At 40.8% G+C, this 16,625-nt stretch overlaps 1 protein-coding gene across 1 annotated transcript in view; it reads right to left on the bottom strand.

Moving 5' to 3' along the window:
* Nucleotides 1–3,988: 3,988 nt before the first annotated feature.
* The window catches only part of LOC120999071 (guanylate cyclase soluble subunit beta-2-like), a 55,196-nt gene continuing 42,559 nt past the window's right edge, over nucleotides 3,989–16,625 (bottom strand). Inside the window, exons 14-16 of the mRNA XM_040429948.1 lie at nucleotides 6,704–6,921; nucleotides 6,522–6,623; nucleotides 3,989–4,125 (exon numbers count right to left, since the gene is read on the bottom strand). Coding sequence (XP_040285882.1) covers nucleotides 3,989–4,125; nucleotides 6,522–6,623; nucleotides 6,704–6,921 — 457 coding nt within the window. The remainder of the gene's footprint in view (nucleotides 4,126–6,521; nucleotides 6,624–6,703; nucleotides 6,922–16,625) is intronic.

Below are 16,625 nucleotides of genomic sequence, written 5' to 3'. Positions count from 1 at the left end.
TGTCAGCGAGGCCTCAACCTGCTGAGCAGATATTTGAAGGTTAAATCTCGAGGCATTCCATGTTTTATTCAATATGTCCACACACAATAAACACAGCAATAGTGAAAGGCCATTTTGGAGCTGTCATACTAGCAGAGCGAGGCTTAAGTGCCAAGGAGACCTGTAATTAGTAATCTCCTCCACCAGCTGTTATCTCACACTACGCCTAGCACACAGCGGACACATATAGGCGCTTCACCATCAATAAGGACATAGTATCGATCAATTTACATAAAAGACATCTTCACGATGTTCAGAATATTCATCATTGACATTAGCGGATGTGTCTCAACACAGGACCGTAAAGGAAATGGAACTAAATGCAAATTAGCAGCACAGAAGACTATTGACACATCAATTAATGGACATTATCCACGCTCTAGCTGTGTGACTCACTGATACCATTAATATGTTATCTGGTTGTCTCTCTGTAGATATATAAATCCCTAATTAAACTTTCAAACCATCCTAAATACAGTAGATGAATGTATCTGAACAGATGTGCATTGCTTAGCAGTCAGCAACCCTATGGAAAATAGAGACTGAATGGATTTTATTACAGAGTACCTACACTATCTTATTCAATTCTGCATTAATCCTTAGTACATGTGAACACAAGTACCATATTTTTTTCGCTCCATAAGAAGCACCTACAATTTAAAGGAGGAAAATAAAAAAATATATATTTTTAGACCTCAGATCAGATCTCCACTCTTCATCAGATCTCAGCTCAGACCCCCAAATCAGATCTCCAATCTTCAACAGACCTCAAATCAGACCCACAATCTTGAGCACAACCCCAATCTTCATCAGACCTCAGATCAGACCCTCAATCTTCATCAGACCCTCCAATGCTCATCAACCCTCAGATTAGACCCCCAAATTAGAACCCAAATCCTCATCAGACCTCAGATCAGACCCCCAAATCAGACTCCCATTCCTCATCAGACCTAAGATCACACATAAAATAAATAAAAGAACTTACTTCTCCTGCTCTGGACTGCACCACCACTCGCGAGATCCAACACGTTGCTCCTGCACTCACCACTCCCTGGTCTTCTGCCTGCACCGAGCTGCAATGTGACCTTAAGTTGCACAGGATCAGGTCATAGTGAGCACTATGTCCTAATGCTGTACGTAGTCAGGACACAGCACAGCGCATGCCCAGCAGAAGACCAGGAAGAGGTGAGTGCCAGCAAAAGGAGCGCTATATTCTCTGCCACCTGGTCCTACTGTGTACTATTGAACACCTCCATAATGGAAGCAATCATTAGTATTCACTTCATAAGATGCACTGCCATTGTTCCCCACTTTTGGGGGGAAAAAGAGCAACTTATGGAGTAAAAAATATGGTATATGTTTTGTCAAGGGAAAGTGCCATCTTCTTCACCTTTCAGCAGCCTGTGGTTCCCTTTTTGCTGCCTACAATTTCTTCAGTCTCATGCTCAAAAAGATGATCTACGGTAACTGGAAGATAGGGAACAATGGAGAGAGGGAGGTGCAGCTGCACATATGTGTCTGTGATACTGCATGCTATGAGAAGGGATAGAGGACAGAATTGGAAAGACATTTTATGAGCACAGAACATTATCACACCAAGAAGTGGTGATCCACTCCATGCCGAGGAATGGAATAACACAGAATAGACTCAGTTTCTGGACCCATTACATCTACTGTACATCACAGCTGTCTGGGGAGTGACTGTATCAATACATATATTTTCATTTTATTTCTGTAAGTAGACCATGAGATGCTTCCACTTGAAAATACTGGCTATTCCAGAGCTGAAGCTGGGCACATCTCATTTGTGTTCAGTTAGATACCTTCTATCTGTTCGACACACGAACCACATACTAGAACAATACTACTACAATATTTGAGTGACAATTTCCACTAGTCTGAATGAAACATTATACAATTAGGTGGAAGACAAAGTAGATAATTTGCTTAAGTTGTCTTGTTCTACAGATGGTACTGACAGATGAAACATCAATCAATGAGTTCCCAGATCTGCTTGAAAACCTAACATACTAACAAGACAAAGTTCCTCAAATCACTACCTATTCCACTTGCAAAAACACGGGTGAACAGCACTCCTTAGTAATAATGCTGCGGGTGCTCGTCTCCAAGGGAGGTGGTAACAAGCCCCCCAAAAATAACAACTCATAGATGTCCAAAAAATAAAAAAATGGAGACAGCACGTCCAAAAGGCGGAATTTTATTCCAGATGCAACGTTTCGGCTTAGTGATAGCCTTTGTCAAGCATTTTTATTTTTATTTTTTGGACATCTACCTATTCCACTTGTCAGCATGTAATACATAATGGCAAGGCAGGCTAATGTCCATGATAAAAAGGGGGTCATGCATCTATTGATGAATTAATTAAGGATTGATATGGAAGGCAGAAAGCTGGCATGCTACGGCCCTTATACACAGGCCGATGCATAAGGTTATGATCGAGGACAAACTGTTTGTTCTCAATCACAGCACGATTGTTGAGCTGAAGCTGCATTTACTGTACATGCTCTATTCCACCCCTCTCTATGGGGATAAATGATCGCTACTGCGATCATTCATCCCCATACAGATTTAGTGTTTGTGGGCAGAACATCCCTACCTGCAAAAGGTGAAGTGCTATCCATAAACAATGTTTTTAGACGTCCCATGAAAGATGTAATCACCCTACAAACAAGTGTTTGCACATTGATCATGGGCTGATACATGGGACAATTTTGGGCATGATACATGGGACAATTTTTGAGAATGAGCATTTGTATGAACAATTATTGTCCCGGTCTTTGGCCAATGTGAAAGGACCCTGCCTATAAAAAAAATTCCCAGTGCATAAAGATATTTGCCTATTTGCATATGGGAACTATTATGATATAGTATAGAACTCTGTTCAAATCTCTTTTCACATAGTTAAAGACGACCTGTCACTTCCTCCAGAAACACTGGCCACCATTACATGGCTGTACTCGCCACTTCATAGTCTGGCACTGAGCTTTTACATTTACTAGGCACATGCGAAGTCAAGGAACTATGGTCCTCAACTGCCTACCAATTGAGGATGACACCCCCTTAACAATGGACAGCCTGAATGGCATATGGGGAGTCGAAAACACTGTCAAAAACACTATTGCCTAGGAAAGGGTGGGCATAGCAAAAAACAAAACAAAACATAATGCCGAATATAAAGGATGTGTAAGCTTCGCTTTAAGTCCTGCACTACTAAAGCAAGGATTCTGTTACTTTTCAGTTCACAACGATAACATTTCCATATAGACCACCTCTAAAGCACACTTTTCTGTAAGGACAGGTTGTACATAGACTGTGTGAGCATACTTCAATAATAATGAAAACATATGAAAACAAATGATTCCTTTGGTCAGAATTAATGTAATGCAATATACGAGGAATATAAAATACATTCTTTGTGTGTTCTTATTACTTTATATTGGAGGTGCTCAACCAGTGGAGTGAGAGAAGTATTATTACCATTGCTCACTGACCCCATAAAAAGGAGTTTCCAATAAAATGTATTGCATATTTGACACTACAGTACAGAATGCCAAAAGAAGATTCTGGGGCTACAGCTGTGATCATAACCCTCGGGTTGTGCATCTCTGGTCTAAACGTCACTTTGATATTGATGGCTTATGATAGGCCATCAAAATCAGATCGGTGGGGACTCAACTTCCAGACCCCACTGATCAGTTAAATGAAGGGAGACGCGGTTCCATCCAACACCACACCCTCTTCAATGTTTGCCAGGCACAGCTCCATACATTGTGTAGTGGATGTGCCAGGTACTGCAGCTCAGTCCATTCACTTGAATGGGGCTGCTGTGCCGAAAGATGAACCCTTTAATTAAAGGTGCAGAACCCCCACAGATCTGACACTGATGACCTATCTTAAAGAAGTCCCATACAACCCCTTTAAGCAGGTATTAAATGAGAACACAGAAGTGTGATCTGACATGAGCGTTATCATGCTCTTCCTTTTCTCTTGATTTTTTCAGACAATCATCTTCAACGCGACGACCATTCTGGATATTTGCATAGCCCTTTGGAGCATACATTTTTCCTGGAAAACAATATACACAGTGCATTAGCATGAAATATCATTCTTTGTCGTCCTCCTGCGCCTCCATTATTTTAGATGTGTTATCAGAATTCTATCTTTTAATGAAAAAAGTGTGCTGGCACCAGAATAACCAGTTACAGTATAATTGATCTCGGTGTCTATCTAAAATGAATGGAGTTGTCTAATTTTATGTAAATAAAGTTTAACATTGCATAACGTTTTGCAACTTTTTAACAAATGCTAAATCATAAATCTGGTGCATCTATGGGCTGTCTAGTCTAAGTTTATTACTACTTATTAGTTAGCTTAACTTAAAATTTTGGCATAGTTTTGCAACTTAAGATTTCTGAGGGCCTCAGAAGAAGTGTTGTTGATGCTCATCAGGAAACACTTATAAAACTATCTGTAACCATCTGTAAAGAGTTTGGACTTCACAAATCCACAGTCAGATTGTGTACAAATGGAGGAAATGCAAGACCATTATTACCCTCCCCAGGAGTGGTTGACCAACAAACATTACGCCAAGAGCAAGACACATAATAGTCTGCAAGGTCACAAAGGAACCCAAGGTAACCACTAAGCAACTAATGGCCTTCTTCACTTTAGCTAATGTTAATGTTCATGAGCCCACCATTAGAAAGGACACTGAACAACAATGGTGTGCAACAATGGCATGTATGGCTGGATTGCAAGGAAACAGCCACTGCTCTCCAAAAAAAACATTTAAGTCCATCTGCAGTTTGCCAAAGAGGTCACTTGGACAAGTCAGAAGGCTAATTGAGCAACGTTTTGTGGACGGATGAGGCTACAAGTGGGCTACAAGTCCTCCAAGCCAATGTGCAGGACTAATCAACAACTACAGGAAACGTTTAAATGCAGTTATTGCCACACAGGGAAGTCACACCAGAAGGTGAAAGCAAAGGTTCACGCACTGTTGCTGCTCACAGAGACGTATGTGATAGTGGATAATTTTCCTCAATAAATAAATGACCAAGTCTAATATTTTTCACTCATTTATTTGATTTGGTCAGCTTGTCCATAAATGTATCACTGACAGCAATATGACTACCAAGGTTATTTTTTAGCACTGGCAATACAGAGAGCAAAACCAGTTTAACCTTAGGCTACCAGCGCCGTACATGTACGGCGCTGGTGCGATGTGTAAACATGATGCCCGCTTGCACGTGCAGTGGGCGTCATGGCTGGCAGATCTCTGCTGTTTCATACAGCAGAGACCTGCGGCTAATTACCATGAGAGGCAATAATGCTGATCGCGGTAATTAAATGCTTTAGATGCCGTGATCAAGTGAGATCACGCACCTAAATGCGCAAAAACCCGGAAGCTCGCCCTTCCAAGCTTCCTACCTATGCCCCGTGTGTCCAATCCGGGCATAGGTAGTTGCGCTGGATACTGTAAGCCTTACTGAGTAGGCTAACAGTATTCAAACTGCAATTCTTATTTTGGCCACCAGATGGCAGGCCAGGATACGAAATGAGCAAAAGTGAGCAAAATAAGCTAGTAAATTCCTGCTAAACCAATTTTTTTTTTAATAAGCTCATATATGAGGCACATAATTATCACAAAAAATAAAAAAAACATGTAAAAAAATATATAAAAAATAAAAAATATATAAAAGTTTAAATCACACCCCTTTCCGTATAATAAAAAGTTAAATACCTAAATAACAATAAATATAAAGATTATGGGTATCACCGCGACCAAAAATGCCCATACTATTAAAATAGAAAAAAATTCCAATACGGCGAATGGCATAACGGAAAAAAATGGCAAAATCGCCGATTTGCAATTTTTTCATTGCTTCTCTTACCCCCAAATTTTTTTATAAAATGTGATCAAAAAGTCACACATACTCCAAAATGGTATCAATTAAAAATACTGATTGTTCCACAAAAAATGACCCCTTACACAGCTCATTAGACATAAGTATAAAAAAGTTATGGGGGTCAGAATATGGTGATATAAAAAAAAAAAATCTCAAAGTTTACATTTATTTTGACACTATTTAGACATAAAGAACCTATACATATGGGGTATCGTTGTAATCGTACTGACACAGAGAATGAACTGCATGGGTCAGTTTTGCCGTAAACAAAACGCTGTGCGAACAAAACACATAAAACGGTGGAGGGATTGCATTTATTTTCCAATTCCATTTTTTTACCGCTTCCCACCACATTTTATGCCATAATTAATGGTGGCATTAGAAAGTACAACTTGTCCTGCAAAAAATAAGCCCTCATACAGCTATGTGACCAAAAAAATAAAAAAGTTATGGCTCACAGAAAATAGGGAAGAAAAATGAAAATGCAAAAACAAAAAACCTCCGGTAGCCAAAGGGTTAAGAATGTAGCTATAATGCTGAAATAATACGTACCTGTTAGATCATTGTGCTCCCCTTTGTCGCTGAAAAGCAGGCTATCGTCATAGTGCATTGGTATAGGGGGGCATGAATTCTGGATAAATTCTTCCTGTGTCGCTGTACAGAAGAAGAAAATATTTAACTTTATCTGTAAATTGAGGATTTGCACTATAAATGATCCTATGTAGTAATTCTACCTTGAGGACATGTCATTTGCAAGCTGCCCTTGCCAAGATCATCATGTAGAGTCTGGTAAGACGCCCTTCCTGAATCTGTGTCCTTTGCAGGCCTTCCTAAGATCTCATTTTCTTTCGCAGTTACATTTCTCACCAGGAAGTACGTGCACATTTTGCCTTTTCCTTTTATATCGATTTCTCCCCGTGCAGTTATTTCAAATTCTTTATCTTTAAGACATCTCAAGTAAGAGAGAGATAAAACAAGGGAATATTATTTATGAGCGTCTCGGGGCATAATTTCTCAGCAATAGAAAGAATAAACCTCGTGCAGGACCTTTTCTTTACGTAAAATTCTCTTCGGTTTTCATTTTACAACCATAAGACATAAATGGAGCTCGGTACGTGTAAACACATAAATATCCGCCGGTGTCATGGACTTTTATTATAGGTCAATAATGCCAATCCAAAACTCTTAGCCCCTTCCGGATTATCTCAACATCTGTCTGTCAGTAATTCCCTGTTCATCTATATTTAATGTGTACCTCCATTTTTGTAGGGACTGTCAAGGATTAGAAGAAAGGGTACTGTTTATTTCTTAGAACAACTCCACCCTGCCCATGGGTTGTGTGCGGTACAGCAGCCAACCATTATTCATTCGGAGATGAATGGGGATGAATTGCAATACCAGTAATAAAATACAAAAAACAAGGGGTTCAAATCATTGTAAAGTGCTGCAATGCTCTAAAAGAAGTAAGTGTTCATCTTTAAAAAAAATATATAATAATTACTAAAAAGATTCATATGGATTTTTTTATTAATTAGAACTGCAATAACACCGCTCAACAATGATTTTGATACTAAGAGAAAAACATGTGATTTATACTAAAATGAGCGCGCTGATTCCAAATATGAACTCGGAATTTGCCTGACACGTCTAGATTTTAAGTTATACATGCAAAGCCTATTCAGTTATAATATTAATGCATTATATTGGAGATATTCCAATGGGCGTGTCCGGACGCACTCAGGCTGATGTCAGCAGTAAGTATATAAGGCAAGCTGGACAGATTTTTATAAAGTGATCTGTTATAGTGCTATCAGTTTTGAAACTTAAGATGGATAAACGCAAATGTGTTAACGATCCAGACAATTTCTGCTACATATGTGGCAAATACACTTGATCAGCGCAAGAATCTGACAAAGCGAGTGCGTCTTGCAGCTTGGGATGCATTTGTGCTAGTAGTGCAGAACTTCCTTGGGAACAGAGGAGCTGCAAACTATGCTGAATTAGTAGACAACATGCTTACAGCATATGAATGTCATTGAAAGTGCATTTCTTACATTCCCATCCTTGACTTTTTCCCACTCAATTTGGGACATGTAAGTGACGAACATGGAGAGCGGTTCCATAAAGATATTTTTACAATGGAGAACAGGTATCAAGGACGCTGGAATCCCAACATGATAGGGGACTACTGCTGGTTTTTGCAACTGGAAAATATGACCGTTCACAAATGCAAAAGCAGATGCCTGAAGCACTTTTAACAGATCTGGGCCTTGCTCAAGTAAGACTTTTAAACTAAAAACTAGACTTTTTTCAAATTTTGTTATCCCATTACATATTCATACACAGTTTACTACGCAAACTTTGATGTAGATCAGGTAATTGTTGGAGTAAAACTCGTTCTGTTCAAAATTATTCAATGCTTTCCAAGTGCTTAATTCATTTAGGCATACTTATGCATAGCAAAATTTCATGACGCGTTACAACAATTCTGACTTAGGATTTGTAATCCGCACACTCGATTTAGTATGGGACAAATCGTTTTTGCCCAGTAGCAGACGAAAAGTTGTTTTTTGTTGCGTGGTGTAATGGACACAGCCCATGGACAATAGTGGCACTATTTCTAGGATAATAAAGCAAATCTCTTTTTCTACTCATTGAAAACCTCTTTCTGATAATAACAATGTATCAGGGAATTGGACTTAAAGGGATTGTCACATAAAATATTCTGTACTTGGGTTTGATTACTCTGTCAATTGCAGATGAGTTATTCAATAAAATGTGCCTGTATAGTGCCACCTGTTGTTTTTTTTTTTCTTATTTCTCTGCCTCCTCCCTGTGGTGGACGCACATGCTCAGCTCCACCAAGTGTATTGCAACAGAACCCCTGTTATTGCCTGGACCACAGACTGTAACCTTGTATAAACCCCCTGAATTCATTACTTTTATTTTGTTAATTGTGTCACAGACAATGCCTATTGTGATGTTGATTGTGTCACGGGCAATGCCATTGTGTTGTTGATTGTGTCACAGGCAATGCCTATTGTGTTATTGATTGTATCACAGGCAGAGGGGGGTTTTGTGTACATTTGTTGGGAATGTCTTCAGACTGTAAATGAACAATGTGATTGGTTATTATGTTTCTATACTGTAGGACTTGCAGGGGGACTTCCATAAAAGCCAGTGTGGCATCAGTGTGGTCTGCTACAACCTTCATCATGTTTCGGCTGGTGTTTGGGTAACTGATCGCTACTTGGGAGAATATCAGCTAAAGCATTTCACTTCTTTTGGATTAAACTGGCGAATGGAGAACCGAACGGTGATCTATAATCACTCTGGCTCTCAGCCGTTCGGTTCAAAACCGTCGAACCCCCTAGCTACCACTTCCGGGTTCGTTACATGTATATACAGTTAGATAGGTAAAAAATAGATTATACTTAACCCTTTATGGACCACCGCCATACATGTACAGCAGAAGCCGTTCTTTAAACATTGTCGTCCTCTAGCGAGCTTTCAAGCGCCAAGGGATGTTTTCTATTGCTGCAAGTGCCCAGGTCCCTCAGCATTACTTGTCAATACCTCCTCCCCTGTCTTTCTGTAAGTCAGCCCAGTGTCCTGATAATGTCAATGTCACTGCTCCTCAAATCCCATGCCTGAGCACATCACAGCTGGGCCTGAGCATGCCTGAAGGGATGGGACCTGCCAGGGGAGCGCTGCCAGGTTAATTCACCCTTTTCTTTGAATATCATGAAATCTGTTTTCTTGACACTCTTGTCAAGAAGGATCCCATAGGGACACCCTACACAGACCTCTACCCCAAACCTACTGATAGGAAGGGCCAATTACTGTACTCCAGCTGTCATCCTATTTCCTAAAAAACACTCACTTCCCACCTCATAATTCCAGCGTGTGACCCCATTGTGCCTAATAAAACGATCCTAAATACAATTTTCCAGTTCATGGCATCAAAATCTGAGGATAGAGGTCATCCACCCCCCCCCCCCAAATTACTTAATGCAGAAAAACATCTCTATCAAAACCCATTTCCCAACAGAAACAGAGCTACCTCTACCGATCGTATACCATTTATCCACACCTACCACCCAACTATGCCCAAAGTCCGATAAGCTGTCAGAAAATACTGGCCTTTACTGCAAAAAGCATATTCCAGTATCAAGAATTCTCCAACCCAGTTATGATGTGCCTAAATTTATTCCACAATATACAAGACCATTTAATCACAGCTGACATTAGTAGTCATACACATTCATACCCCACCATTTTCTGAAAGGAAACTATATGAGTTCTCAGTTTAAATTCTAAGTCATTGAAACCACACCTGGCATTCGAAGAGGTGGCATCCATCTGCTACAACTTTAAAAAAAAGGAATCATTTTGATCCATCTATACACTTCAAACCTTGTCCCCCAAGGGACACAATCGGGAGTTTGATTTACTGTGCTAATGTTATTGTACAGTCGTGGCCAAAAGTTTTGAGAATTGCATAAATATTGGAAATTGGAAAAGTTGCTGCTTAAGTTTTTATAATAGCAATTTGCATATACTCCAGAATGTTATGAAGAGTGATCAGATGAATTGCATAGTCCTTCTTTGCCATGAAAATTCACTTAATCCCAAAAAAAACTTTCCACTGCATTTCATTGCTGTCATTAAAGACCTGCTGAGATCATTTCAGTAATCGTCTTGTTAACTCAGGTGAGAATGTTGACGAGCACAAGGCTGGAGATCATTATGTCAGGCTGATTGGGTTAAAATGGCAGACTTGACATGTTAAAAGGAGGGTGATGCTTGAAATCATTGTTCTTCCATTGTTAACCATGGTGACCTGCAAAGAAATGCGTGCAGCCATCATTGCGTTGCATAAAAAATGGCTTCACAGGCAAGGATATTGTGGCTACTAAGATTGCACCTCAATCAACAATTTATAGGATCATCAAGAACTTCAAGGAAAGAGGTTCAATTCTTGTTAAGAAGGCTTCAGGGCATCCAAGAAAGTCCAGCAAGCGCCTGGATCGTCTCCTAAAGAGGATTCAGCTGCGGGATCGGAGTGCCACCAGTGCAGAGCTTGCTCAGGAATGGCAGCAGGCAAGTGTGAGCGCATCTGCACGCACAGTGAGGCGAAGACCTTTGGAAGATGGCCTGGTGTCAAGAAGGGCAGCAAAGAAGCCACTTCTCTCCAAAAAAACATCAGGGACAGATTGATCTTCTGCAGAAAGTTTGGTGAATGGACTGCTGAGGACTGGGGCAAAGTCATATTCTCTGATGAAGCCTCTTTCCGATTGTTTGGGGCATCTGGAAAAAGGCTTGTCCGGAGAAGAAAAGGTGAGCGCTACCATCAGTCCTGTGTCTTGCCAACAGTAAAGCATCCTGAGACCATTCATGTGTGGGGTTGCTTCTCATCCAAGGGAGTGGGCTCACTCACAATTTTGCCCAAAAACACAGCCATGAATAAAGAATGGTACCAAAACACCCTCCAACAGCAACTTCTTCCAACAATCCAACAACAGTTTGGTGAAGAACAATGCATTTTCCAGCACGATGGAGCACCGTGCCATAAGGCAAAAGTGATAACTAAGTGGCTCGGGGACCAAAACATTGACATTTTGGGTCCATGGCCTGGAAACTCCCCAGATCTTAATCCCATTGAGAACTTGTGGTCAATCCTCAAGAGGCGGGTGGACAACAAAAACCCACTAATTCTGACAAACTCCAAGAAGTGATTATGAAATAATGGGTTGCTATCAGTTAGGAATTGGCCCAGAAGTTGATTGAGAGCATGCCCAGTCGAATTGCAGAGGTCCTGAAAAAGAAGGGTCAACACTGCAAATACTGACTCTTTGCATAAATGTCATGTAATTGTCGATAAAAGCCTTTGAAACGTATGAAGTGCATGTAATTATATTTCACTATATCACAGAAACAACTGAAACAAAGATCTAAAAGCAGTTTAGCAGCAAACTTTGTGAAAACTAATATTTGTGCCATTCTCAAAACTTTTGGCCACGACTGTACATTCTTTGCATAAGTTATGATTATATATATATATCCCATCCCAGGCTAGCAATGAGGTCTTCCTGTTTTCCCTAGGTCTTTTCTTGTAAGTCTACAGGTTTGGTACCAGGTCTTTCCTTCCTCCCTTACCCCTTTATTCTTCCCTCTCCCCCTTCCATTTCTCCTCCCTCTTCTTCCCCCCTCATCTTTTTCATTTATTTCTCCTCCCCCTCTTTCTATTATTTTCCCCTACTTTCCCCCTTCCCGCTTTTTTCCCCACCCTTTCTTTCCCTTCCCCCCAATCTTTGCCTTTGCTTCCTCTACATTACTACTCTCTTTTTTCACTTTTCCTTCTTTTTCCATACCTTTAAAAAAAAATTCTTCTCTTTACTTTCTTTACCTATGACACATATTCATTCCTTTTTTTCCCCAGATTTTGGTCTGCCACTGCATTTATATCCATATTTGGTCTTCCTTTCTGCCTCCCTCCTGCCCCATCTTCTTCTTCTCATGGCCACTCTTTTTCTCTCATACTCCTTCTTCTTCTGCTATTCTTTGCCCTCTGTTATACTACACTTTATTCAATCACATTCATTTGCATACATACATTGCCCTCTATTCTCTACGTCCTCCTCTCTCCATGCCCGACACTTTTCCCTCCCACAGTGAAATTTGTCAAGCTGTTCTCTGTTATTTAACAGACACCTGATGGGCCATGTATCGTACAGGTCTCCATTATTAGCACTGGGAACACCTACCTTTGGGTAATTCCCCATTCCTACTCTCTTTACATTTCCTACATTTATGCTTTACCGTCCACCTTCTTCTCTAGCCACATACCCACCCGTATTACCTTTACAGCCCTGTTTCTTGCAAATATTAATGTAGCCACCTAAATAATTGTTCATCATCCAGGATGCCACATGTGTAAGCAGATATTGTTTACAGCTCAGACGATTCCACACTGGGTGTGTAATCGTTATGCCACTCATGTCATGTAAATTAATTCAGCGGGAAATACGTGCACAAGGGTGTGGATTCGAAATGTGTTTGCTTCAAGTGTTCTCCTATTGGTCAAACTAAGTAGGAGGAAATTCCTGAAATCCTCTTGGTTGTTTTCTCTTATTTCTTGTATCAGCCCCACATGAGACAAGCTGTCTCTTATCTGGAGTCACTTGTTAGACCAAATCCTCCACCTTCTTTTTCATTGATTTTACTCAATCGCTATGTCTACAGCTTAATCCAATATTTTCTTGGCAAGGTAACGTTTTGCCCACAACCTCATCTTGCAACCTTGTGGTCTCAACTAAAGTCTCAAATGTTTTGTTGTTTAATACCATTTATTGTGATTTAATGTCATGTACACCAAGTATAGTTCTTGTATGGGTCCTACAGGGTTAACTAACCCTGATACAGCCCCTAGAGGAGGCTTAGGTGTGGACTGTTAAGCTCCACTCCTAGCTCAGTCTAGAGAGAACCATCTATACATTGCAGTATTCCAGGAAAGGAGAAAGGGAGGGAGTTCCAGGATTTGTAACTGCCGAGCAAACAGAGACAGTAAGATACATTGCTGCCTTAAAGCTTATAGACCTTACTGCTGTGAGTGGAAAATTGCTAAGACACCATCCACACTGTCCATTCATATCTCAAACCCTGTATGCCACAGTAGTGTATTACAACTATCCTACCAAAAGTATTGTGCTAGCCTTGGATTCTGCAGAGAAAAAGAGTAGGAGTACATTGAACGTAAACTTGGTCTATACCCATACAAAACCATCTGGGGAGATTTGCAATATACTGTATATTGTTGGACCTGTGTTCAGAGACTATTGGAAGTACTATAACCCTCCACTGCACCAACATCCCTGCCTAACACCCACATCAACAACTTTAACACCAAGGACACCCCCATCAATCAGGAGCCCCAGCATCAGGGTGTGCCCTAAGGGAAAAAAGTGTGTGCCCTCCTTTCACTGCCCTGTCCCTAGAGAGCAATGGTGTTAGAAGAGCCAATGTAATAGACTTATGCATCTAGAGCACTACCACTCCCATCCACCTCCTCAGGGGCTTGTGGCACATACAGGAGAGAAGACAGTCTTTAGTCGTAAAGACGGTCAAACAATTGGTCTTTACACAACTTTTTAACACTCTCTTTTCACACCTTCAAGGGTCTAACACAATCCCTTTTTTTCCCAAACTCCACCCACATCCACACAGTCAGTTATTTTTTTATGTAAATGCAACTGCTTGCTTACAAACAATCTATTACACAATCATACTCACTAATTTTTACACAATACTCTGCTCATCTAAATGGTAGTTGTTTGAACGCTAACAACTTGAATAACAACTCATTCATCGCTGGGTCGAATAAATTATCTACTGGTGTAAAGTGGCCTTTAGATCAGTTAAGCTCCTTTTTATCTTATAGGTTGATCAATAGGTTGTGGTACTTTGCATTATTAGAATATTTGCATTATTAGCATATCTCTTCATTACCTCAGCTTTACTTTAGTTTGTCATTATTTCATTATCTTGATTCTTGATATTAGACCTGCCAATCTTACTTGTGTCCCCCATAAAGTTAAGTAAAGGGCCCTTTACACTGCCTGATGTTTGGGCAGATTATCGCTAACTAACCATTGTTGCAGAAGTTTCCATGATCATTTCCATTCAGTTGATTGGGGCTTTCAGAAATCCATGTGCTTGCCACCCCATTCAAAAGAATGGAACTTATTTTCAGTCGTGGAAATTTCTGCAACAAAATCTGCAGTGTGTGAGTGCACCCTTAAGAAGAAACACTCGTTTATTAGGTAATAGGATCTTTGGTACGGATACCTAAATCATTGTTTGCTTACAGCATATTGTGCTGTGTAGTCACACTCTGCTGCCGGCAAACAATGATTGTATATGGGGACAAGCAATGGCATTACTGATCGCTTCTTCCCATACTATGGAGGAGATCACAGCATGTGCTCATGAGGGCACATGGATCTGAACTGAGTGCTATTTCCTTTGTCTAGTGGGAGTGTAGTCTTCTGAATTTTTTGGGGGTTTCCACTAATAACCTGCACGGCCAGATCATTGCTCAATGTATTAAAAACAACTTGTGACGAAACCAACCTTGCCACTGGGTGGTGGAGAAGCCTGGCTACCAGCCTCTTGCCCCAGGATTATGGGCCCTCTCATCAGCCAGGCTTCCTTTGTTCACAAAGGACTTTTACAAACTTTTGAACCCCTGGTCTAATTCGTGCCATTTTGGGAGATGTTAAATGTCTATGTGTACTGTAAAGGGTGGGACATTGTATATTTGAGTAGTGATGTCTGTCCTATTGTCTCCACGTGTGTATTGGCGATTTCCCTTTGTCCTGAGAGATAATGGACTTACTCCTCGATTGTCTCCAGGACAGAAGACACTGTGTATTCTCCTGCCTGTGATACAATTGCATCAACCCATTGTGTAAGGTAATTGTATCACAGGCAGAGGGGAGGATTTTGTGTGGAGTGTCTGAGTGTATTGTACGTGTTTATTGGTTGTTTTTACAAAACCCTGTGGGTGGTAACCTTGTTGGAAAATGTGTATAAGTCAATGCTTGTGTCTTCAATAAAGAGTTCCTGTTTTACCCTTCATCATGTTGAGGCTGGTGTTTGGGTAACTGATCGACACTGGGGATTGCTATACGCTGAAGATTGGCTATACTCCCCTGGCTATACTATTAGCTCTTGTAAGAGCTGTTCCTGCTCTCTGGATTTAGGAGAGGTTCACCCACTGGAGCCTGGAGCCTTGTCGTAGGCCCAGGGTGGGTAGGAGACGGTGAGACCTCAACCAAGCTTTGGCGGTTCGTGGGGTCGGCAGCGCTTACGGTGTCAAGTGGAGTGCTTAGAGTCCTCGGGAAGCGCTAGGAGCATCATTCGACTGAGGTACCCGGTCGGGGTGCCAGGAGATCCGTTACACAACTTATTAGCCCCAAGTTAAAGGGTTGTGCAGCTGTTAATATTGATGACCTATCATCAGGATAGGTCATCAATATCTGATTAGCGTGGGTCCGACAACGGGCAACCCCGCCAATCAGCTGTTTGATGAGGGCGAGCGCCGCTTGCTTTTTATTACACTGCACTTCATCTCGGAAGTGAAGAGCAAGGACTTGTAATTACACCACGTCTCCGCTCCACTGGTGACAAAATGTAGTGTAATGACCAGGAAGCGACACTTGCATGGAGCGCCACCTCCTCCTCTCACAGCTGATAAGCAGAGGAGCTGGGTGGCGGACCCCTGCCAATCCTGAAGATAGGTCATCAATATTAATGGCTAGGAAACCCCTTTAACGCTGTTGGATCAAACTGCACATGGTTTTATCGTAGTCTGTTACCATGGAGATTCATAGGTCTGTATGGGAGCTGTATACACAAAATTGTTGAATAGTTTAATTAAGACTATTTATATTTTAATAAATTGCTTTCAAAACTGCATATGGCATGCAATTTTTACTATTAAATAATTGTGGATGTTGCTTCATAAGTTCTTCAAAACAAACGCTGTGGCATAAAATGGATTAGGTTCACTGAAGAACAGACATCTTTTAAAATGAGAAGAAGCATTACATAAATACATGTATATTAGATTTTACAAACAGTTCCACGTTCAGG

This window comes from Bufo bufo, chromosome 4, assembly GCF_905171765.1.
Source record: "Bufo bufo chromosome 4, aBufBuf1.1, whole genome shotgun sequence".
Classification (NCBI taxonomy): Eukaryota; Metazoa; Chordata; class Amphibia; order Anura; family Bufonidae; genus Bufo; species Bufo bufo.
This window is presented reverse-complemented; position numbering and strand designations above follow the sequence as displayed.